The sequence below is a fragment of the Platalea leucorodia genome (genome assembly GCF_965183815.1).
Source record: "Platalea leucorodia genome assembly, chromosome: 2".
In the NCBI taxonomy this organism is placed as follows: domain Eukaryota; kingdom Metazoa; phylum Chordata; class Aves; order Pelecaniformes; family Threskiornithidae; genus Platalea; species Platalea leucorodia.
The window spans coordinates 132,450,666-132,473,674 of NC_138824.1; the positions used below are offsets into that span (position 1 = coordinate 132,450,666).

The 23,009-nt window shown below is 44.2% G+C and overlaps 1 protein-coding gene across 8 annotated transcripts in view; it reads right to left on the bottom strand.

Annotated features, from left to right (window-relative positions):
- The window catches only part of ATP6V1A (ATPase H+ transporting V1 subunit A), a 30,562-nt gene extending 7,583 nt beyond the window's left edge, over positions 1-22,979 (bottom strand). For 2 of the 8 annotated variants that reach the window (XR_014227403.1, XM_082303870.1), the window contains exons 1-11: positions 22,919-22,979; positions 10,422-10,516; positions 8,605-8,733; positions 6,835-7,049; positions 5,965-6,102; positions 5,302-5,453; positions 4,312-4,474; positions 2,961-3,069; positions 2,020-2,142; positions 1,817-1,931; positions 623-686 (exon numbers count right to left, since the gene is read on the bottom strand). Coding sequence is in view for 7 of the 8 variants with exons in the window: in XM_082303870.1 (XP_082159996.1) it covers positions 623-686; positions 1,817-1,931; positions 2,020-2,142; positions 2,961-3,069; positions 4,312-4,474; positions 5,302-5,453; positions 5,965-6,102; positions 6,835-7,049; positions 8,605-8,733; positions 10,422-10,503 (1,290 nt within the window). In the remaining variant the exon portion in view is untranslated. Of the gene's footprint in view, positions 1-622; positions 687-1,816; positions 1,932-2,019; positions 2,143-2,960; positions 3,070-4,311; positions 4,475-5,301; positions 5,454-5,964; positions 6,103-6,834; positions 7,050-8,431; positions 8,734-10,421; positions 10,517-11,053; positions 11,232-11,277; positions 12,109-22,127; positions 22,263-22,291; positions 22,837-22,918 lie in introns of those variants that run through there. The other 6 variants (XM_082303871.1, XM_082303873.1, XM_082303872.1 and 3 more) reach the window with 6 other exon arrangements.
- Between the last annotated feature and the right edge of the window lie 30 nt (positions 22,980-23,009).

The following is a 23,009-nucleotide window of genomic DNA, read 5'->3' on the forward strand; positions in this document are numbered from 1 at the left end:
CAGATAAAAGCCTGAGACAGAAAGCCTTCCTTATGTTAATTCAACTATAGCAGTGACTTTCAAATACACTTCTCAAAAAATGATGCATCTTTTAAGCTGAGTCCAGACTTATTCAGCTTGAGACTCCTCATGAGGGACAAGTCAGCCATAACAATGTCAATACTGGAGTCTAATTAAGTGGACCCCTATTAGATGCAACTCCTTTTCCCAAAACAGGGCTGGGCAATCAGCTGCAAGACAGTCTTCTCCCAGTCAGCTCTGAGGATTTTTTCGTGCACCTACTAAGGGTGGTTCACTTCCCATCTCAGCTGAGAGTGGCCACCTTTGAAGTGCAGCTCAAAGGACAGCAATCAGGAAGCACACGGATATTCCTGAGCAGTCAGCGTTGGAGGGAATTGCTACCTTCGCTCCCTCTTCCAAAGGGATCTCAAACACGTCAGTTCAGAGACCATCTCATAAGGTCGCCTTGTACACTGCTGGAATGTTTTCCAAAGCACCCTGGCAAAGCTGCCTGCGTCAAAGCAAAGCTCTCCCACCCCAGCCACTGGCACAAATGCACTGAAGCATGATCACTTCGAGTCTCACAAAGTGGACAGAAGAGCTGCAACGTCGTGGGACGTACCTGAACAATGCCCAGAGTAGCAGACGTGACAGGATCAGAGAAGTCACCGCCTGGGGGAGAGACACTGAGCAGGACGAGATAAGGAAAAGTTACCAGAATCGCTTTCACAGTTTAAACTGAAGTACCAACATACGACTGCACAGCTCTGTGATCACAGAAACCAGAAGAGTCAACACAATTTCAAGTAAGTAACAGATTGCAAGCTTCCACTGCAAGAAAGTGTTTGATGCACACCCACACAGGTGATTATCAAGAACACCACAAAATATAGTTATATCAGTGACTGATTGACAGTATCAAGGTATGATTTCAGTCGCTTTAGCTCCAGGTAGTAACTCTGGCTTGGATTATCAAACCTATCTCAACTGGAACAGATTCAGCAAGTGTGCTGATAGGACACCGTGAAACACAGTGCAACGATTATTTTACAGAAAACAATATCCCAATTTGAAATTATTTCAGATATTTGCCTATACGATAACTACTTCAACTTCATTTGGGCTTGACATCCTAATACGTGCCTTCCCAGAGATTAAAAAAAAATAATCTTCCAACCTCAAAAGCACAACGCATTTGTGTACATCTGTTGCGGACAGCAGAACTAAGCAGAGCAAAGAATGGATTTGAGGTGTTCTTGCAGATACTAGAGAATCTCCTGAAAACGTGTCAGGGGGAAATTCACTTTGCCCACAGTATGATATACAAATCAATACAGCCCAGAAGAATGGCTGGGGACCACGTGCTTTTCACAGCCCATCACAGCTTGAGGTATGCTGCTCCACGTAATGCTACTCTATTTAAGCAAGAGAATCACGATTCATTATGCCCCCAAGTGCACCCGCTGCTGCTCTAACTGCCCCTTCTGTCCTGCACCGAGCATGGTCTGACGTACTCTTCAGTGACAGCTCCCAACAACATTCCTCCCTGAGCCATTTGCTCCGATTGCTGCAAGTGGCTGCGATTCCACACCCCACAGAACTACCTGTCCACATTCATTCTTTCTGCCCCCACGCACAATTTAGCGGCAGTTCTGGGTGAACGGAGACTAAATATCTACCTACTCATTCACATATTTTTAGTTCTGCAGCTGCACAGAGCAACAAGACTTTCTTTTTGTCTGAAAAATAGGTACTTTGACATGCAAAAACACAGAAGAACTGCAGCCAACGCAAAGCAAAGAAACGCAACACTCACGCTCCAACAATGCTGACGCTGCCTTCCCTTTCCGGATTTCCCAGACACTTCACCCTGCCAGCTCGCTCATAGAAAGAGGCTAGACGGGCACCAAGGTAGGCTGGATAACCACTGTCTGTAAACACCAACACGCAGAAATTGAGTCAAAGGCTCAGAGTTTAAAGGATGCGTTCACAAGAGCAGACTGAGAGAAGACTACTCACCAGCTGGCATTTCAGCCAGGCGCCCTGAAATTTCTCGGAGGGCCTCAGCCCATCGGGAAGTTGAGTCTGCCATCATACTGACGTGGTAGCCCATGTCCCGGAAATACTCGGACAGGGTGATTCCTAGGACAAAGACAACGGCGTGCTGCAGCATACAGTTCAGAAAGGAATGCCATGCTTGTATGTTGGCACTAAGATGCAAATAAGCCAAATTATTTACATTTACATTTGGATGGAAAGAGACACAAAGTTACTCTTTCTTAGCACTAGATCGTGTCATTCCTGTCTTTTGTTTGTTTCTTTCTTTCTTTCTTCTCACTCTCCCCATTTTTTGCTTATGAACCACTCTGGCTCATCTCACATTCCCGTGTATTTCTTTGAAGAGGCACGGCAATGTCACTGATGCTACTCTTTGCCTCACTGTAACCGTGAACAAAGCCTCTTCTTACTGGAAAACGTCATCTTCCCTTTCAAATTACCAGACCACAACAGTGAGAAAAGGTCATGTTTTACCTTAATTATCTGACAACTTCTCATAAAAAAGAATTTAAAAAAACCCTCTAAGAGGCTGCAAAGGAACGAAGACTAGCCTGCCATCTCAGAGAGTACTATTCCTGCCCATTAAGTGGGTGTACTTGTCAGCAGAAAGCTATTCACAAACAAAAACTTACATAATTTACACATGGAGAAAAACTATATGAGAGCTGGTGCAGTAAGTTCACCTTATAAGCAAAATTTACTCTGTATTTGGAAATTGTAATTATATACAAGCAAGCCAAATTCAATTAAGATACCAGGACTCTGTGCAGGCAAGGCCCAAAAGGGTTGACTTCTGAAACTAAGCAGGTTTCTCAGTACTGACCATCTCAGGAACTGAAAATACTAGAGCATGATGGCTTGCTCTACACACACAGCCTTTTCCAGCCTCCTGTAAATCTTACCAGTATAGATAGAGGCTTCTCTGGCAGCCACAGGCATGTTGGAGGTATTTGCTACCAGAGCTGTTCTCTTCATGATGCTTTCTACCTTGCCATCAACTTCCATTGTTAACTAAAATGCAAGAAAAGAAAAAAAAAAAAAAAGGTAACAGTAGCAAGTTTTTTTATTAATTTTTTTGTTGCTTGTTTTTTTACTGTATTACTCGCCTTGTATCAGGATACTCTGCTCATGGCCACTCTACCAAGAGCAGAGACGACATTCAAGATTTCAGGATACTATGCCGGTTTGCTTTCCAGATTGCACACAGCTTAACTCTTTAACGTACATGCCTCAGCCTCATCTCATCTTCTGCCACTGCCAGATCCCTTTTGATCCCATTCAAACGAGTAATGACAAATCCACTGCATCAGGAAGAACATTATCCTCCCTCAGCTCACTAGGCTGAAAGAGCCAAAAAATTTTAGCTTCTTGTCATAAGCCCGTTAGGAATCAGAGAGCTTTTCTTCCCTCATCTACACCGATCCAAGTTTGCCTTTGACAACTGGGCATAAACCCACCTACTCAACCCCGGTGAAGCCTCACAAGCACCTGACAACAGAATGCATATCCTGACATTTGTGTAGAATTCCACTTACCAATACCCTGGGATTTACCTTTTTCATGGCCACCTCAGCTGGACTGTCTCATCTCCTAATCAATCAACACACCCAAGCCTTTCACCCCTTATTCTGACAGTGGAGTTTCAACCTAACAGTTCAGACTACCTGGCTTCTTTGGCTTCTTTCCTGTATTTTACAGAAGACTGTGCCAAGACTAATTCACTAACATGTAACAACAGGCAGAAAAACTGGTAAACTTGTTGCCTTTTTTTTTTTTTTAAAAAAAAAAAAAACCAAACAGGCATTTTCTGCTTCCTTCAGAAGGTATTCCAAAGCCTAACGTGCCAAACTAATATCTGGTAAGTGTTTGTATCACCACCCTGCACCCTGTAAATACAGATGCTGCATTTGCTATGGTTAAGTTAGAAGTGTGAGAGACGTTACCAGTGCAAGGCAAGGTGCTTATAACTGTGCTAAATTACACCCTGGCATTCATTCTGGCTTTATTTTAAACAAGTTAGAAGGTACACCCAAAAACTAGCCCAGATTGAGGGCTAGTTTATTGAGGGGCCTCTGAAATCATTCTTGAATGAGCCAAAAGGGATTTCTGCTACTACAACCAGAACTTACAGCAGGGAGGCAAGAAGATAATTTCAAGTCACTCTACCAATACGATATTTTATTCAGTTACAATACCAGTACAATAGCAAGTCTTTCCAAGAAGGTTTACTCTCCATGAATTCTCCGTACTAACCTCAGGGAAATCTCTCAGTACTTCAGACATTTCATTTCCTCGTTCTCCACAGCCTACATAAATGATGACATCACTGTTGGAGTATTTTGAGAGAGACTGTGAGATCACAGTCTTCCCACAACCGAATGCCCCGGGAATCGCTGTTGTACCCCCTTGTACACACCTGAGTAAAGAAAAAGGACTCTGATTTGCAAGGAACTCAAAAGCAGCTCTCTCCCATCTTAGAATATGTTTTCCAATAAAACTCCCTAATTAAAAGCAGAGTGACAAGAGTCACATTCAGTGTTCTGGGGAGAAGCACAGAGGTATTTCACTAAACCAAAAGACCGAGGGAATAAACTATCCTTTCCTTCTACTGCCCTTGAAGCATATGAGTTATGCTGGTACAACAGCTAGACTTTCAGGCATGAAACACTGCAGTTTTCACAGCTGGAAGCACCGATGGAATGCAAATGCTAAGAAAAGAACAACTGTACTTAGCTGTGCATTATAAGAACAAGCAGCGCAATATTTTAGGATGAAAATTACTGAATTCAGTGTCTTGGAAGTGAGCTGCTTAAATGAACATTTTGTGTTACAGTGAAGTGCAACAGTTTTCATAAGTGGTGACCCCAAACACTGGGAACTATACATCCTCACGACCACGGAAAGAGATCCTACTTATGTATTCAAATGGAGATATCAAGCATGAAAGTTCCAGCCTTTCTGTAGATTTGGCACGACTATGTTAAGTTTATGCTTGTCCGTTCTTTTCTAGATTAATGCACTAGAACTACCTTGTTAAATTTATCTTCCTTTTTCCACTAGGAGGTTCTCCTGCCAAATATAGAAATACGAGGAATTCAGCTAAATATTTTTCGAGATTATGCTGTGGATACATAGTGAAAGCTTGGGTCTGTTTGCCTTTAAAAAAAATTTAAGGCCTTCTCCCTCCGCTTGCCCCCAAAAGAGAGATTTCTTATGTACTAGAAAACAAAAGGTAGTACTTACGGGAAGAGGGCATCCAGGACCCGTTGGCCAGTTAATAGAGGATGATTGGCTGGTAACTTCTCAGTAACAGGACGGACTTGACGTACAGGCCAGACCTGGACCATAGTGAACTTCTCCTTCACGCCTTCAAACTCCAGCTCTAAGACAACATCCTAGCAGACAGCACCAGACATCTGCAGTAAGCAAACAGCTGGACACCGGACCAGCACACAAAATTCTCACCTCAACTACTCTGCACAGCTAGGTCTTTGATACCACCACAGATTTCTCAGAACCTCAACACGCTATCGTCCCCTCCCGACGGAAGGCTCTTTCCCATATTTGCAATACTACTGGGGGAAAAAAAAGTGCAAGATGAAGCTTCAACTAAATACATGCTTTTGAAGAGCAACTGAATTTTACACATTCATACGATACTGTAGATCCCCACAGAGGTCAGCAAACACGGCATACTGAAGTGCCCTTGGGAAGCCATATACACAGAAAGTAACTGCACAAGATAATCGTGTAATCCCTGCAGGCAGGGTAGCAGAAGCGATCGCTAACTCAGACAAACTGTTGCATGAAACACATATTAACTGGGATTACGCAGAACAGAAAGAGTACATCAACCTCACGAAAGAGACGTGGGATATAACAGCAACTGCTGTTTGGGAGACTTACCGAAGTGTCATAGTTTCCCGGTGGAGCAATGTATGTAACTGTACCCCTGTTCCGTGGGGGCAGCATGATTTTGTGTTTGATAAGAGAGTTTTCGTTCACCATGCCATAGATATCTCCACCAGTGATGTGGCTGCCAACCTAAAATCAGAACAGGTCTATTAGTCATAAGTGAGAACACCAGTTTTAAAAAAGAAGCTTGACAAAGAACTGTATAAAGTAAGTATAGCTATTAAGTCTAGAACTGCGATTACTCCCTTTGTAAATGTGTTGTTACAGCACAGTAGCCCATTTACATAACTCATTACACTAACAGCACATTGCTAGCAACACTAGCTGGGTTCAGGTGCCTTTCAAGGCACGGAAAGTAGCAATTACTGACTGATGCGAGGAATTCTCCTCGTTTCTTTTACACCTCTCAGTTTAACATGTTAAGCAGAGAAAGGATAGCACATGTTAACCTGCAGGGTTGGAAAAAAGATGATGCCAAGGGCTAAAGCAGTGACATTTTCCAGCTCTGAGGCTATCTTTGCCATTCACAAAATGGCAAAGTTGCAGTTACTCTTTTTGCTCAGGTAACACCTGCTCCTACTAATGCTTAGTGCAATTCCACTAAGTTCTTTACAGTTTTGTAAATATATTAAAACTTTGCGAGTTTCTCATAGGCAGCAGCAACACACAGTAAGTCACATTGAGTAAGTTTTGGTGATCCCCATCCAGTCTCATACATCGCTACCACCTCCTAGCACCCCTTTTAACAAACTGAACACAGTGTTAACCACAGCGCCCAGCAGTCACAGCCTTGGCACTCTGCTCCAGCCCTAAGCTCTAGGGGCAGGAGCAAGAGGGGAAAACAGGCTTGCCGGAACCTACCCGCAGGTTTTTGGAAGGCGTAAAGTCCCACTTGACATCTCGGCTCAAAGCTGACACGTTGACACCTCTAGGGATATAGATACTTTTGGTCAGAGTGCTGATGTCCGAGAGAGGCCTCTGGATACCATCAAAAATAGCTCCCATAATGCCAGGCCCTAGTTCCACTGACAGGGGTTTGCCAGTACGGAGTACAGGATCTCCTACAGAGACACCAGCTAAAGGTTTGCTGAGGAAAAGTTCATCCAGAGAAAGGGAAAGAAACGGGGCAGAAGGCATCACATTCACAACATCAATACTCTTAAACTACCTGACTTTAAGGTAATATTTTTATTACTATATTACACATCATCATTTGAGAAGTATGTAGGCTTTATACTAAACTCAAGCTGAAATTGCTAAAGCAACAAAGCTGCTCATCCTCCAGAGAGGCAAAGTAGGGGTAAACATTCTGCTTTACAATCATTAGTTCAAGTCAACTATACAGACGAGTTTACTGGAGTGCCAGGAAGCAGGATGACAAAGCGTCAGGCATTTCTTAAATCTTCAAACCTAGAAAAGAGGTTTGATTGTTCCAGTCAATGTTATGAAATACGTAATTTTTCGCTTCAGAATTTGTTAGAGGACAACTGTTTTGACCTTGAGCCTTGCACAGCCTTTTTGACAGCAGTCTAATTTTAAAGGGAGTTTGTCCAAGACCAGCATTATTTCCCTCCTCTCCGAGATCAAGTTGTCCAGTCTATGTGCTATCTAGGCTCCAAAGATGCACAATGGACTTCTCTGCAAAGGGCCAGCAGGTTGGCAAAAGGTCCTGCAAGAATACAAAAGAAACCCCCAAAACCCTATGCAAGGCTCAAGAGATTAAAAGCAAGGTGACTTCAGAGAGCCCTATGGCAGAGCCCTCTCATCAGGAACCTAAGAGTAAACTATACTCAAACCTGTTCCACGTACTGATGGAAGGCTACTAGATATTGCAATGATGATGCCACCTAAAATGGTGCCATCTAAAATGGCAAATTATTAGGTACAGACAGGAACTAGTCACCAGTTCACCATCCAGCTCCTCAGAACAAAGCTTTGGGAGCCAGCACAGGCTCTTTCCTAGCCTCTGCAGATACACAGAGCCAACTCTTAAGTTTAAAAGAATATGAGGGAAAAAAAAGAAGGTCTGGCTTTAAGTTTTACGACTTCTTTTCTGACATTCTCTCATATATGTGTAATAGAAAATACATTTTAAGTTAACCAGATTTTAGAATACATGCCGCTTCCTAGCTGGACCAAGACTCTGTGAGCACACTGCAGAAGCAAAAATGTCATCTATTACATCTGGAAAAATACTCTGCCCAGAAGGCGGCATCCTGCTCACTTTACATTTCCTATATAAGTGTTACACAAACATAGTTTTCAAAAGCAAAGAAAAAATGCAACAAATACTGCTTGGTGGTTTTGCCATTTATGTATTTGTCAAACAACTGCCTTAACAAGGAGCTGCAATATTTAAATTAAAATGAACTTAAATTCCAAGATACTCATTATTTCATTTCCCCATAAAAATCAAAAAAGTTCTCCTCTGTACACAGCCAAGCGAGATAAGATTTACCTCAAAACCATCAGAATTTACAAGAGATGTGCAGAACAGATGTTCCTGCCTGCCAGCATCGGAAGTACCAAGCTCTGGTCCCAGTCAGCTTTGTCCATCCTCTTCACCCTAATCCCCGCTGTGTTCCGGACTGCGCAGCCTGGCAGGCCCAGAGGGATGAGTGAAAAGGATACAGGTTTCTTCATACACCTGGACGGTTGCCAAGTCACCTTCCAGTCGGATAATCTCCCCCACCAGTTCACTGTGGCCTACTCGTACCAGCTCGTACATCGCAGCACCTGCCATGTTGCACGCCGTGACCACTGCAGAAGACAGACACGTGGGCGCATATTTTTCCTGTAGCTCAGGAAAGTTACTCATCAGAAGTTAGTGAGGACTGCACGGCATAAGCCTGGTATTGACCCAAATCAGAAGGGCGTTCTTGATTTCACAAAAGGGATAACTTGGCTGCCACAAATCCTGACATTTCTAGTTCAAAAGCCGAAAGAAAAAGTTTTCTTATACTTTTCATGCCGTTCCTTTATGCTAAATAAGAGGACACTATCAGAATGTAGTGGTTCACAGACAATTCACGCAGTAATTTCTATTATCTGTCTTCACAGATGGCGAATGTTTAGGGTTTTAGAGACGCAGTGAACTTTGACAGACACGCTACACAGGCGCTTCTCCCTTTCAGTTATCTGGACCACGTTTCCATCTGACTAAATTAAAAATGTACAAGAAAATGGCAAAAGCTCACCTGACACCTGGTAGTTACATAAACCTGTGGCTGGGGACCAGCATTTTCAAGCCACTCAAACTTCTGTTTACCTTGGTAGCACCTGGATGCTAACATAACAAACTATTTCCTTGCATAGGTCAAGCCGAGGTGCCTGCCAAAGGCAATACATACCCTTCTATCTGGAGTGGCAGATGCCTACAAAGCTTTTAAGGAAGCACTATTTTGATATTTTATTTTGTAGAAAAGTCATGTATATCTTAAGCCATTTAAATTAACTTTCAAGAGATGAAGACTCTCTTACAGCATGTTTTGGGCCTGAAACCTACTGTTTTGAGTTAGATTTCAGCAGGTCATACATGAGGCCTAGCTGCTTTAGGACAAAATTTATCATGTCTTTAATATTATAATATCAATCTTGCACACAGGGTTCATGTATTTACACAAAAATACATTTTCCACTTCTCGGGGAAGAAAGCTATATCAGTTTAAAACTGTTTTTAAGTATCACTTCTGCAGTTAAGGAATTGGCAGTTAAAGAACAGGCATTTATTTAGGTAGACACAAGCCAAGGGAGTTTCTCATTCATCGCATAAGCTGCATTAACAAAAACACATGCCATTCTTCTGTTCTCACATTCCCATCCTTTCCTTCATCTCTTGAAGAGAACGCAGGAGGGAACAGAAAAGCCTGCACATATTCAAAAGCTGTTACCATCAAAGCCTAAAGAAACTATTTAAGCTGATAAAGAAGGAGGAAGAGTCCTCCTTCTCACACCCTGCCACCTTCCCTGACCCTTGCAGCTCCTCGCTGAGCTCCTCCAAGCCCACGGTGCAGTAACACAGAGCAGCCTGACACTGGCAGGGGCCTGGGTATTCCGGAGAGCACAGGGCCAAACTGCATTTCAGTGAGAAGGGACTATGCATCTCACACCCTTTTAGAGAAGCTTAACACACTGGGCCTGCAGATTTCTCATCCAGAAAGCTTACTACCTTTTGTTATTATTATTCATCAGGATGCTTCTGCTCATTACATCTTTAAATAAGATTGATCAGCAGTAACATCTTGTTAGTGTATTTCTTAATATTTTATCAGACTAAGTCAGTGATCCTTCTTAAAAAGCCTCCCCCCAAAAAAGGAAGAGGAAAAAACCCCACCCAGAGCTCTACTGTACGCTTCTACTTCACTTTCAAGTTCACCTCCAAGCGAACAAGATTAACGAGACTCTAGGTGAAACAGAACCCATGATTTCCTCTACAAAATAATACCTACCAGGTCCCGAGACTCCATGGACATAGCCAACAAAAGCCTCTCTGTCCTCATCACGGATTTTGGGTAGCTTGGAGAAGTCCATTTTGCCTGTTCAACTGCACAGAAGGAAAGAAAGAAAAGAGTCACTTCTGAAAAGCACACACTTGTAATAAGATCCTCCCCTCCCTCCTTGTTTCCAGTTAGAAAGAATTCTGAACTCGTACAGCCTGAAGCACCTTCACCCCACGGATTTTAAAGCCATAAAAAGTTATAAAGTAACTCATTTAAACAAAGAAAAGAACTAACATCCCCTATTGCAGAAACACAGGGGTGGAACATCACTCCATAATACGTTCCCCGAAACATGGCCGAGTGAAACAGTTACGCTCCAAAAACGCCATAACACTGCTGGACTATTTTCAAGCCCAATAACAGGATATTTACACAGTGGAGGACCTCTTCTGTCCTCCACATCTCATCGAGCCTCCTTCAAAACATGGAGTTTTCCATGATTCTGAGGGAGCAAGGAAATGTTCTGGGGCTGCTTTACTGCCACCAGTCTCTAAAAGGCAATACTACAAATATTAATTGTGAAAATTCTGTTGTTGCTATCTCAAGCTGCTGAATCAGAGCATTCAGAGGAAGAAACACACATTTTCACAAGCACCAGCGCGCAAGCATGCGAGTCCTCTCCATAGGCCTCGCAGCTAGGCATTACGCAGTCTCGCTCTCCGTGAAACCCATGGAGCATTGCAGAACTGTGATGAATAATGGCCAAAAAAGTCAGCCTGCGACAGTTAAACACCGACACCTCTTGCCAATAGCTGTTTAGAGAATCTAAACAACTGGCACAGGAAAAGCTGTTTTAGAAACAGACCTCCTCGACCCACGTCGGCCCTGTAATCAACAGCTGGGCTGTCCTGCTTCTGGTGCCGATAAGAGTAGTTCATGGTTTTGCTTTGTCAGCCCTTATCATGGTTTGCGTTACCGTGGCAACCGATCAGTGTTAGAGAACCGTAAGGCAACTCTCTGCCCGTTCCTACTGTACCGACGCGTTTGCGACGCCGGACGGGTGAAAGGTGCGGCGTGGTGATCCCAGCACGCAACGCGCCCTGCGGACCCAGCAAAAGCCGTGGTTCGGCGACAGGAGCCCTGTGAGGCATCTGTTGCCGCAGTCCTTGCAAGACACTTAACCTAACCTGGCACCATCTGCAAGGCAGCAAGTACAGAGGCATAATCAGGCTTGAAAACCCGCTGTAGACAACAGCGAGGAAGACAACCACGTTGCCACACAGTCCCCCGTCACTAAAGGATGCTTTTCTGCCTGTTCTTCAGGTAGGTAGCTGACATCTGCGCTAGTTACCTGACATCCATTCCTAAAATCTTATGACTGTTTGCCAGCTTTTTAATACTACAGTACAAATCCTCTGCCCCTCAGCCTCTTTACCAATCTAAATATTTTAAGCCAGCGGCTCTGCTCTGTAAGGAAAGGACCTCCAATGATTCTGAACTCCTGTTCATCCCGAAGGAACAGCTTCCTCCAGGCTCCATGTCTCGCTGGAGCGGGCTGTGTAACATGGCTACCATTGATCCATTTCACAACAGCCGGCCCGGCAGCCGGTCGTGACTCAGTCACCACCAGCCCGGAGTGCAACCGCTAGCTGCTCGCGGGCTCAAAGGCGAAGGCAGATATCTGTTAGATCCCTCTCCTCTCCGTAACGACAGGCTGTCCTTGAAGCTGCCTGTTGCTTAGGCCCAGAAGACTATTTTAATTTCACTGTTTATTTCTCAAAAGCCTCCTCTGACAAACGGCAGAGGGGAGGTCCTTGCAAAGCAACCTGCAGGTCCTGAGCAGCTGGTAAGAGCTGGTTCTGACCAGACCAACATAACTACCTCATCTTTTTTGCTTTTAACAATTAAAAACATCGCAAAACTCAAGCAGAATTACTGTTCATACTGTAAAAGGCAGCTGGTCTTATAAATCTACCCAACACATTTACTTCAACATACCACTATGCAGAACAATCTCTAGAGCCCTACTACCAAAATCTTCTATAGAAGCACAATAAAGAAAGAGCTAAACCAAATTCTCCCCACTGAATTAGTGACACTGTTTGGCAGTTAGACAGTACAGGGTCCCACATGAAAGAGTCAATTTCCAAAGGCAAGGAAAAGCAGGGAGAACACCAGCCAGTTTCATTTTAAATTAACTTTTCTTCATAACCAAAACCTGCCGGTCAGCTGATGCGGTGGATTCCTCCTCACCTTTCCTTGTTCCATCTCCTATACGCCTCCAAACAAAGTACACACAGTCTAAAAAGCCAGCGCTCACACAGCCAAGCTCACCTCTTTTTTAAGGGGCTACACATCTTTTAACATTGAACACAAATTAAGAAAAAAATTGCTATTATTTGTCTTTGCACAGTTGTCTTGTGCTTGTGTATTAGCATTACAGATTTTCATTTTAGATGGAAAAGTCCTTGAGGGCAGAAATGTTGCCTTACTTACCTGCGCTGTTAAATGTCTTCATTGTTAGTACTCAGATAAAATGACATTCCCTAAAGCATGCCAGAATTGGCTAAACATAACATTCTGTGCGTGCAGGCAGCATGTACTTACGCAGAAACCATGGTAGCTAGCCATTTTAGAAATCTATCGAGTCCCTACAGCCTTTCATAGGCCTCTCGCCAACAGAGGTTATTAGGCACTACATGCCATCCACTCCTACTAAGCCCACTAGCACACCTACACAGGGTATTACCTTAATTTTAATTCCCTTATGAGAGAAGATGCATCTTGTATCCTTTACAACTTATAAACAGGAATCTTCCTCATCTTAAGCAGTTCAACAATTGATTTTAAACATGCTCTTAAGCTCTAACATGGTCATATTCTGCCTAACAGTGCCAGAAATCAAAATATTACTTGCTGCAGAACCATCTCTAGGTGATTTATTAAAGTAATTCTATAGTCATAATTAAACAAGAAAGAGTCAATGACCTGCGTTTTCTATCTTGATTTCCCCCCAGCACAGCAATTTGGCTGCACAGCAGCCCCAAAAAGGTAACTATCCTGCTCTCAATGCCAGGGAAACCTCTTTTCTATTACAGTTCCTTGTTTTTGCTTCAAACATTTGATCACTCCCTGAATTTACACGATGAACTGCCTTACCACAAAGATCTCTTCAAAATTAAGACGCCGGTGAGATTTTTAGAAGGAGCCTTCTTACAGCAAGGACAAAAACCCCATGACTATTTTATCACATAAACACAGATTCTTACCTTATTTTGCAGAAACAGGGAGTAACGAAAATCCACAGGCCCAATGAAGCAAAGCCAGAATGCAGCAGTTAAGCACCACCACTAAGGAAATAATTGTCCTTCCAGTGCCCCTACGCCGAGGGATGAGAAAGCCTGCTGCAGCGGGGAAGCAGATCTCCGACAGGCAGCAGAGGCACGGCCACCTGACTGCATGAGTCATCAGTCTCGCTCTCCCACCAGCGCCGGGAATGCCGCAATAGCAAACCGAGCTACCTCCAGCCCAGCTGAACTCCCGGCTGTGCCCTCCTCGCTGCACAGGACCCAGCACAAGAAAGTAAAAGAAGCATTCAGCATGCATACGAAGGACCTCCTACAAAGCTGCCGGCCCCAACACCCCAAGCGGTGCATGCTACTACATAAAAATCCTTGAGAGAGGGATGCGTGCTTTCTGCTGGAATCTGTTTACCTCCCAGTCCTCCCGTGTAACGTACCCATGCGAGCGCATGTTGTGTTCTGGAACAGCCTAACAGAACCACGGGTTAACAACAGCCTGCACAGGGACGCGCTGAAGACACTGCAATAGTAATTGCTTAAGTATGTAGAACAGGTATTGATTCTTGTCAAAACAGCGAACTTGTGGGGCTCACAGCTGCTGATGCAAGAACCCCTTCCCCTGATTAGCAGAAGCATTGATGCAACCGCACGACATCCAACACCTTCGCGAAGCAGGCTGACGTGCCACCTCGAGTGTCAGCCGCCAGAATCCGCTGCCGGAGGTTGACTGGCACCAACACTGTCCTGTACGTCGTGCAAGAGATGAGCAGCTACGTGGGCTCGCCCTCAAGAAGCCGCAGCAGTTGAAGAGCTCCCTGCAGTCTTCGTAACTTCTCAAGACTATTTTCGCAAGTTCTAGGATTCGCAACACATCAAATTGGCACAAAAGCTTAAATATACCGACCAAAATTGTAGTAAACAGCACAAGATCAGCAATTCAGAAGCAGCAGCATTACATTAATAAGTCACCAGTGCTAAGATTTATTCTGCTGGAGTAACTTGGAACTAAGGTCATAGATTTTACTGTATCTGAAATAGACTAATGTGTTTTGACTTCCTAGGGTAGAAAAATGGAATCAGAATATAAGCCTTTACATTCAATATCCAGGAAAACTTAATAGGCATACACAATAAAACGTAACGAAATAAAATTTTCCGAAGAAAATCCCTCCTCCTCTTCTTAGTAAAAACCTAGACGTTACAGGACAGTAAAGATCACGGCCCGCACTGGACAACCAGCTCAGCGTCGCATTTGAGTCCTGCTTTAGAACCAGGACTGACAACATTTACTGCGCTCACCTGAGCAGGCTTTGGTTCAGCGCGCGAGTCCCGGCGTCCAGCTGTATGAGGATGTGTTGCAAAGGCCTCAGACACAGCAGGACAATCGCTGCCATAGATTTCCTGTAACTTGGACACTTTACACTTCCCTTTCCGACAGCCGATGTTTTTAAGAGGAAGTATTAAAAAAATACAGTGCCAAAGTTACTAGACAAATGCAGAAGTTCGGCAGCATTTCTGCATCTAGACTCCGGGATATTGTCCCAGAAGAAACAGCACACCCAGAACTCTAACACAGGTCACTTGGAAGGGGAGCCAAATAGTATTCTCAGGAAATCTGCTCCTTCGTACTACGCAGAGTTACAATTTTACTATAATACAGCAGGGAAAATTACCCCAGAGTTCTCAGTCACCAAAGAACAGAATCGCTGAGGTTGGCAGGCACCTCTGGAGATCACCTAGTCCCAATCCCCCGCTCAAGGCAAGCGAGAGCAGGCGGCTCAGGGCCATGTCCAGCTGGGTTTTCATTATCTCCAAGGATGGAGACCACACAACTCTCTGGGCAACTTGTTCCAGTGTTCAGTCACCCTTACAGTAAAACGTGTTTTCCTATGTTTAAAGGGAATTCCCTGTATTTCAGTTTGTGCCCATTGCTTCTTGTTATTTCAGCAGATACCGCTGAGAAGAGTCTGGCACCATCTTTGCTCCCTCCCACTAGGTATTTATATACTTTACAATAAGAGTCTCGGAGCTTTCTCTTCCCGAGGCTATGTAACTCCAGCTCTCTCAGCCTCTCCTCATATGAAAGATGCTCCAAACCTTTAACACTCTTTGTGGCCCTTTTCTGGACTCACTCCATTCAGTCCATGTCTTCCTCCTCCTGGAGAACCCAGAACCAGACGCAGCACTCCAGATGTGGTTCCCCCAGAGCTTTATTGAGGGGAAGAACCACCCCCCTGAACCTGCTGGCAGCCTTCTTCCCAATACAGCCCAGGACAGCGCTGGCCGCCTTTGCCACAAGGACACCCTGCCAGCTCATGTTCAGTGTGGTGCCCACCAGGACCTCCAGCCCTTTTCTGAGAAGCCACTTTACAGCCAGCCAGCCCCCAGCCTGGAGCAGGGCACGTGGTTATTCCTCCCCAGGCGCAGGACTTGGCATTTCCCTTTGTCGAACTTCATGAGTCAACCTATTTTTCCACTCTGCCGAGGTCCCTCCGTACAGCACAGCCTGCTGCTATATCAAACACCTTCCAACTTTGTATCATCCGCGCTTGAAGGAAACGAGGCAGGAGTCACCTCCTGCACTCAACACAACAATGTGGCTTAGTCTTCTCTTCATGCAGACGTCAAGAAACTAACGGTACCAACCTCCTTGCTGTAAGCTTAGAGTTGGAAGTATCACTGTTTCTTAAACTCAACAATACAAACATTCTTCCATTTAATTATTCATACAATTCCAGTTGCCACAGGACACTCTGAGGCCACCTCTCCTCTCGATAAGTCAGGAATCTGCTTCAGTGATGCTCAACTACATACTGCAACCATACAAGACAATTCATCTTTCACCCAACTTATTTCTTGGGCACTGTAAAGCCCCTTCCTCTCACGTGAGGCTTGCTACTCAGCACGTGCACGGGTAAATCCAGGTGTATGCAAGAAAAAAGATAGGAAACAGAACGGACTGTCACTGTCAGCACAGTACACCATGGCTACAAGGGGAGACTGTGCAACGTGGCAATTCACGAAGCCCATCGCAAGCTCCTACTGCCTTCTTCCTCAAAACGAACGGGGACTTACCTGTGGGTGTGCCAATACATACAAGCCTGATACTTCAAGCAAACATCATGCCCTGCACACAAGCTAAATACATATAAAATACATGCATATTTAATACATATATAGAGCGTAAGAGACTCTCCCCTACCACAAAGCTGGGGTGTGAAGTCTGTCCGTGCAAGAAGTACCACCCTCACAAACCGTCATCCAAGCATCCAAACTTTTATTCAGAAACTTGGGAGATTCCTCCAGTTAGCCCAGAACAGGACTAGAAAAAAAAAAGTTGTGTTTGAACATGACCGAGAAGTTAGCAGCAGCAATAAATCTAGATAGAAAGGCCAGCAAGGCATTCATGGCATAACTGCTTTGACCCACTGAAGATTCGATCAGCTCAGTAGATAACCAGCCTCCTAACTTCAAATGCAGTTATCACGCTATATCTAGAATTGATAAAGATCCTAGTTTTATCAATTAAAATACTCCTGTTGCTAGAGAAAGCCACATTGTCCATGTGAAAAAAATCTTCATCAGCTGACTGGCTCTATGCTACAGAGTTTTCCATAATAGGGTTTTCTACACCAATTCTTTCCTCTCAGCCCAGAAGGCTTCTCCAGAGGAGCTCTAGAGGCAGAAATGGATGAGCCTCCCCTTATTTCTTACTTGCTACACTGCTTCACAAGTTTCCTGCTGCAAAAAATTTTACATGCCTTTCAGCCTGCTACACATCCTGCCCCTTCTTTGGCTTGGCAGGCTTTCACACAAAAGAAAGATCTAATGCAACCAAGATCCAAGCCATAACACAGAATACTAATACAATATTAATTTCTGTGTCCCACAGTGGCCTTCTTTTCTTATCCTGATCCTGTCACCTACCTGCCAGGGCTGCAAAGTTCTGCAGCCATCTGCTTAGCGCAATGCTCAGTCATTTCCTCTAGATGAGCAACATTTTCATTAACCTCACCAACATTACTGCAGAGCTAAAATCCACCCTTGCTTTTGTTAAATAGAAGTCACTCTAACTTTTAGGTGCATTCAGCATCATTACTTGAAATACTTGCTGTTGCTCTAACCTTTAAGATGACAAACATCAAAATGAGATGAACGCAAAGCTGTAAGCAATTATAGCAGCAAACTTTACTACAGTTCAGTAGAGTAACTTCTGAATAGTTGAAGATTCTTACCTTAACGGACAAAAGGTGTGCAATTTCATAAAACAGCTATTGCTAGACTTCTAAGTCAGGCTCAGTTTTACATGCAGAAACGTATTAGTAATTTGGGCTCATTAAAACACATTGGCTCCTCTAAAAGCCTCACCACGGCCTAACCCCTTGTCCCTAAGTGTAATAGCTAAAATACCGGGCACAGGTTTGGAATAAGCATTTCATCATTACACTTAACTTTCAGAGCAGTCTTTAAAGCTGGGATATTATGGAATCTTCAGTTTATTATGTGACGTATTTGACGGCTAGTTTGAAGAGCATGTTTGCATGAACGTCTTTGAGAAAGATCTAATACCCCTAGCAGACAGAAGTACTCTTTTACAGCCCTTTGATATAATGAAACACCTGGTTGGAATCACTATGCGCATATTGGCAGTGGATTCCAGTAAAAGGAAATTAAGTTGAGGTCGACTTTTCCTGTAATGGAAAACTTCATCTTTAAGTTAAGCCACATTTGGAGATTTTATGTTCAATTACCTGAAGTATTTACAGCTTCTTTAGAATAGCCAGAGCCCCTCAAACATTTTAAATTTTAGTAGTGTTTAAACTACGTATTGTGGTGGTTGTTTGAATACCTACAGTGATGCCAATTTATCTCATCCTAACAAACCCCTCAAGATTTCAAGGATCTAGAGGAAAGTCACTTAATAGAATTGATTTTCTAGAAGTCCTTACCAGCGTCATCTGCATTTAGCCAGAAATACCACTTAATTTTTTTTCTAAAGAGCTGCTTTTTAAGGTATTACTTTCATAGTGAGAAACAAAACAATGATATAGTGTAATAATGAGAATAACCAAATGTTTGTCCCAGTAACTGAACTTCTTGGAAGATGCAGTTTCTTTGCTAGAATATTAAAAACCAGTCAAGTCATTCTTCAGGCTGTTAAAGGAAACTTGCATACCTGAAAGCTTTTGTCCAGCTGTGATAAACTATGTAATTAAGGCATAGTTTTCTCCCTATAAAGCTAATACCTTTTCCTATAACCTTTCTATCCCTCATCACACTCGACCATCCCAACCACGGCTCTTCATGCTTAGAGCACGAATGCAGACCAGCAGCAGAGACGTTCGGACCACCCGTCTTTTACGTAGTCTTCAACAACAACAAACCACTCCGGTAAGCGAGCATAGCTTATGGTATCCTAAGGGTGGAACACAGCGAGGGGAACACTACATCTTCACAGTGCAGATTTCACCGGTTTTCTTGGGATGCCGTCGGGCAGAAAGCGTTAGTTGGACAGACTGGCCAGCTGAAACACACCAACATTTCATCTTGGCCGCAAGAATCCTTACAATATGAGCGATCTTCAACTGATTAGGAAGGACAAAGACAAGACTCTCACATGACAGAGACACCCTCTAGGAACACCGCTTCTCTCTTAAGTGTTTGCATCTGCAATGGGTTTATTTTCGGCAGACGTTTTAGTTCATTTAACTGTTTAGCAGGACGAGTCTCGGCTCACTGGGGTAGCAATGGTCTTCAAAATTATTCATCTCAGGATTAAGCAGATGTCAGACAGCTAATGCAGAAAGCCCAGCGCTATAAAAGCATGGCCATAATGGCAGCTTCCCATACTAGTTTTAGTACTTCCTGATTACTTCTGATTTGAACATTTTAAGACACCCACAATGGACTCTCCAAAATGCTGCAAACTATGACAAAACTCAGTAACTGTCAACAGCCACCATCCACGTATTAGATCACTGTCAGATAAATTATTCCTGATGAGAGCGAGCAGTGACACTGAAATTTACTGTTACGCAAGCTCAGAGGCGTATTCAAGCTGATGAACCAAGAAAATAAATTCAGCAGCTAAAACTGATCTTCATCTGCCATTTGATAAACGATAGTAACAAAGTCTGTCAGACTATGACTTTCAGGATTTATCCACACACATCTTAGTGGTTTTCAGAGTAAGTTTATCATTTCAGTAAAGACAGACCTTATCAGGCGAAGCTTGTTACAGCAGCCATATAATATATGGAAGTCTAAAAAGCCTAGCAGCAAATGGTCAATCTTTCTAAAAAATGGGGGTGTTTAACTTTGGGAGAATTTGAAAAAAAACAGGAGAAATAAACGCACAGATGAAATAAAGTAACCAAACCAAAAATATTTATGAGATTGTAGAACTTATTGCCATGAGGTATAACCAAACCCAGGAATTTAGTATAAGCTTAACTGTCCACTTTCCAAGGGGAGGAGGGAGTGAACACAACAAAAAGAACAAAAAAAACCTTTTCAGAACATAAAAGAAGGTACAACAATGACAACCAGAAGATCCAGTCTAAGCCAGTTTTGCATGCTGGACCTTTAGCTGATTACTGGCTTAATCTGTACAGGAAGAAAAGGTTGAAAAGTTTAGATTCATTCCGCTACTCTGCTGGAGTAGATCCCCATTTCTCTCTGTCCAGCTGGAAGGCTAAAGAAGTCACATGTTTTAAGACAGTGAGTAAGAGTAAAGGAGCATGATATTCCAGTTGACTACATCGTCTGTTTTCCTTGGTATAGTTCCATTCTAAAAAAACCCATGTAGATACCATTGTTCAACAATACCTCAATGTTTCCAAGTCTAAAATCCCCCGCTTTTCTTTGTAACCAATGATACAAGTACGGAGGGAAGAAAAATCTATTTCTGTTTCAGGCAATGCAGGATTTTTTTAAAAAATAGAGAGAGAAAGAAAAAGAGTGACTATTACTTGGCCAGCAATAGCATGCAACATTTTTTGGTCAATGCCAGAGTAACCAAAGATATCAACTGGGTTATCCTGTAATCCTTTTACTTTTTTTTTAAAAGGCCAGGCATGTCCACTTAGGAATGCAGCTTTAGTTCATGAAAAAGCAATTTAAAAGCACGAAGGAGAAACACCAGTAGGAATTTTCAGGGCTCAAGAACTCAAAGAGACAGTGTTACGGTATCAAAACACAAGAGGTGAAGCATAGTGCCGCTAAATGTGTCTCCAGGGGAATCATCTAGTAACCTGCTGGTCTATAGCGGCTGTGGATGACAATGTGTAACACCAGTACCCATGCGTGTCTGGAAGATAAACGCACAAAGTCATACTGGGTAAAAAAATTAAGACAACAGAAGCACAGCGAAGCCTGCAGACTTTGTAAGTCTGGATTAAAATCAGGTATGAAACAGTTAATACATACTCAGACCAAAATAAAAGCTAAATTTAAGCTAATGCTGTATAAAAATTAAGCAAGTAGTACTAATCATTCATGGCTGAACCCTAATATTAGCACTATCTGTAGAAAATAGCTCTTGATTTGGAAAATGGAAAGGCTGCGTTTACAGGAAACAGAGATCTTCTGTTACTATTGCAACACAAGACTTCATCCTCCATCTGAACAGTCAGCTGATGCCAGCAGTCATTTTCCAGCACTGTCTTAATTTCTCCTTCCCCATCCTCTCAAGCTGATGTCCATAGTAGTTCTTCATTTTTGAACGCCATGCTTTGTCCCCTGATTATAGAATTAAGACTAGTTTTTTTCCCCACATAACAGACCAAAACTGTTTTCAAGAAGACTTGACATAATAAACTGACAAGCACAGCAAAAATAATCTGCAATATTTTTGGTAATTCAAAGACCTGTAGCCACTGATCTCATTTCACATGTTCTTAAGTAGAAAATAATAAAATGTAGATATTATTAAATATTTATGCTTGCTGGTCATTGAAAAGGCCTTTAAATGCACCGTACAGAGAAGCCAAACATTCAGCTGCTCCAGATCTGCAGAGTGCCAAAGTCAGCACAAATACAGCAGCTCGAGGATCTGCCTCAGTTATTCAAACTTCCACTTGCAAATGCCAACCTACATTCGGCACGTTTGTGCTGAAACGCTACAAAGGGGTGGGCTAACAAACCACCTTCAGCAGGCTGTCAGCAGGTTTTCCTCCTTTTCCACCCCTCTCCACTTCATCAAGTGGTATTAGCATCTGAAATACCGTGCTGGATCAAATAGCCTGTGTACTTTGCCAAAGTATTGCATTACAATGAATAAAACTATCACCAAATTGCTTTTATTCCCAGCTGGAGTGCAAATTCTCTGACGGAAGCTAGTAAAACCTTAGAAAGGAATCACTTTGGGCAACCATATTGAACAGATAGATCTCGATACATACGCGTCACGTACCCCGAAGTCACAGCTATCTGTAACGTGCACAGTATCACCCAGAACCCAGCCACGTAAAATTTCTTTCTTGCCTTCAGGTGAGTTCTAAGCGTGACATTTGGAAAACCTCATCTAAATCGGGATTCTGTCACCGGCTACAGGAATAGGAAACACATTTGACTTGCCATCGGTGTTTTCCATGGCAGAACAGGTGGGCCCTTGTGCCAGGGCAGGGCTGCGGTCCGAAGCCAGCAGCAACGTTCCCGTTCCACAGCCTCACTCGCTGCGGGGCTGCCGAAAGGCACGGGGAGGTTCAGCCCCACGCACCCAAGATGGTGGGGCGATCCGCCACCGAAACCCAGCCGCCCTCACCGCGAGGGATCCTGGTGGGCCCCTGGGATCCCTCCTCGGGCCTCTCCGAGAGCGCCCAGCAGGTTTCCTACGGGGGAAACCCTGCCCACCGGGTCGCGCTGCCGTCCGGGCCTTTCCTCCCTGAGAAACGAGACCGGGGAGAGCACGGCCGCCCGCAGCGGACTCTGCCGCGGGGGACGGGCCCCGTACGGGGCTCCGGTCGGGCGGCAGCCTCGGCCTCCGCTCCCAGAGCCGCCTTCTGCCCTTACCGCGCCGCGGGCAGGCGGGTGGAGGTCGGCCGCCCGGGGGGCCCCGGCCGCGGGGGGGAGCCTCGGAGGAGGGCTCGGCGGGGAACGAACAACCTCCCACCGCGACCCGCCGGGCGGAGGGAAGGGCTAGGAGGCGAGGGGAGGGCGGCCGCCGGGCGGCGCGGCGGGAGGGGAGCGGCGCGGAGGCCTCACCTGCGGCCGGCGCCCGGGCCCTGCTCCCTCCGGCGGCCCCGGATCAGCTGACGCCGGCCCCCACCGCGCGCATGCGCCGCGGCCCAGGGGG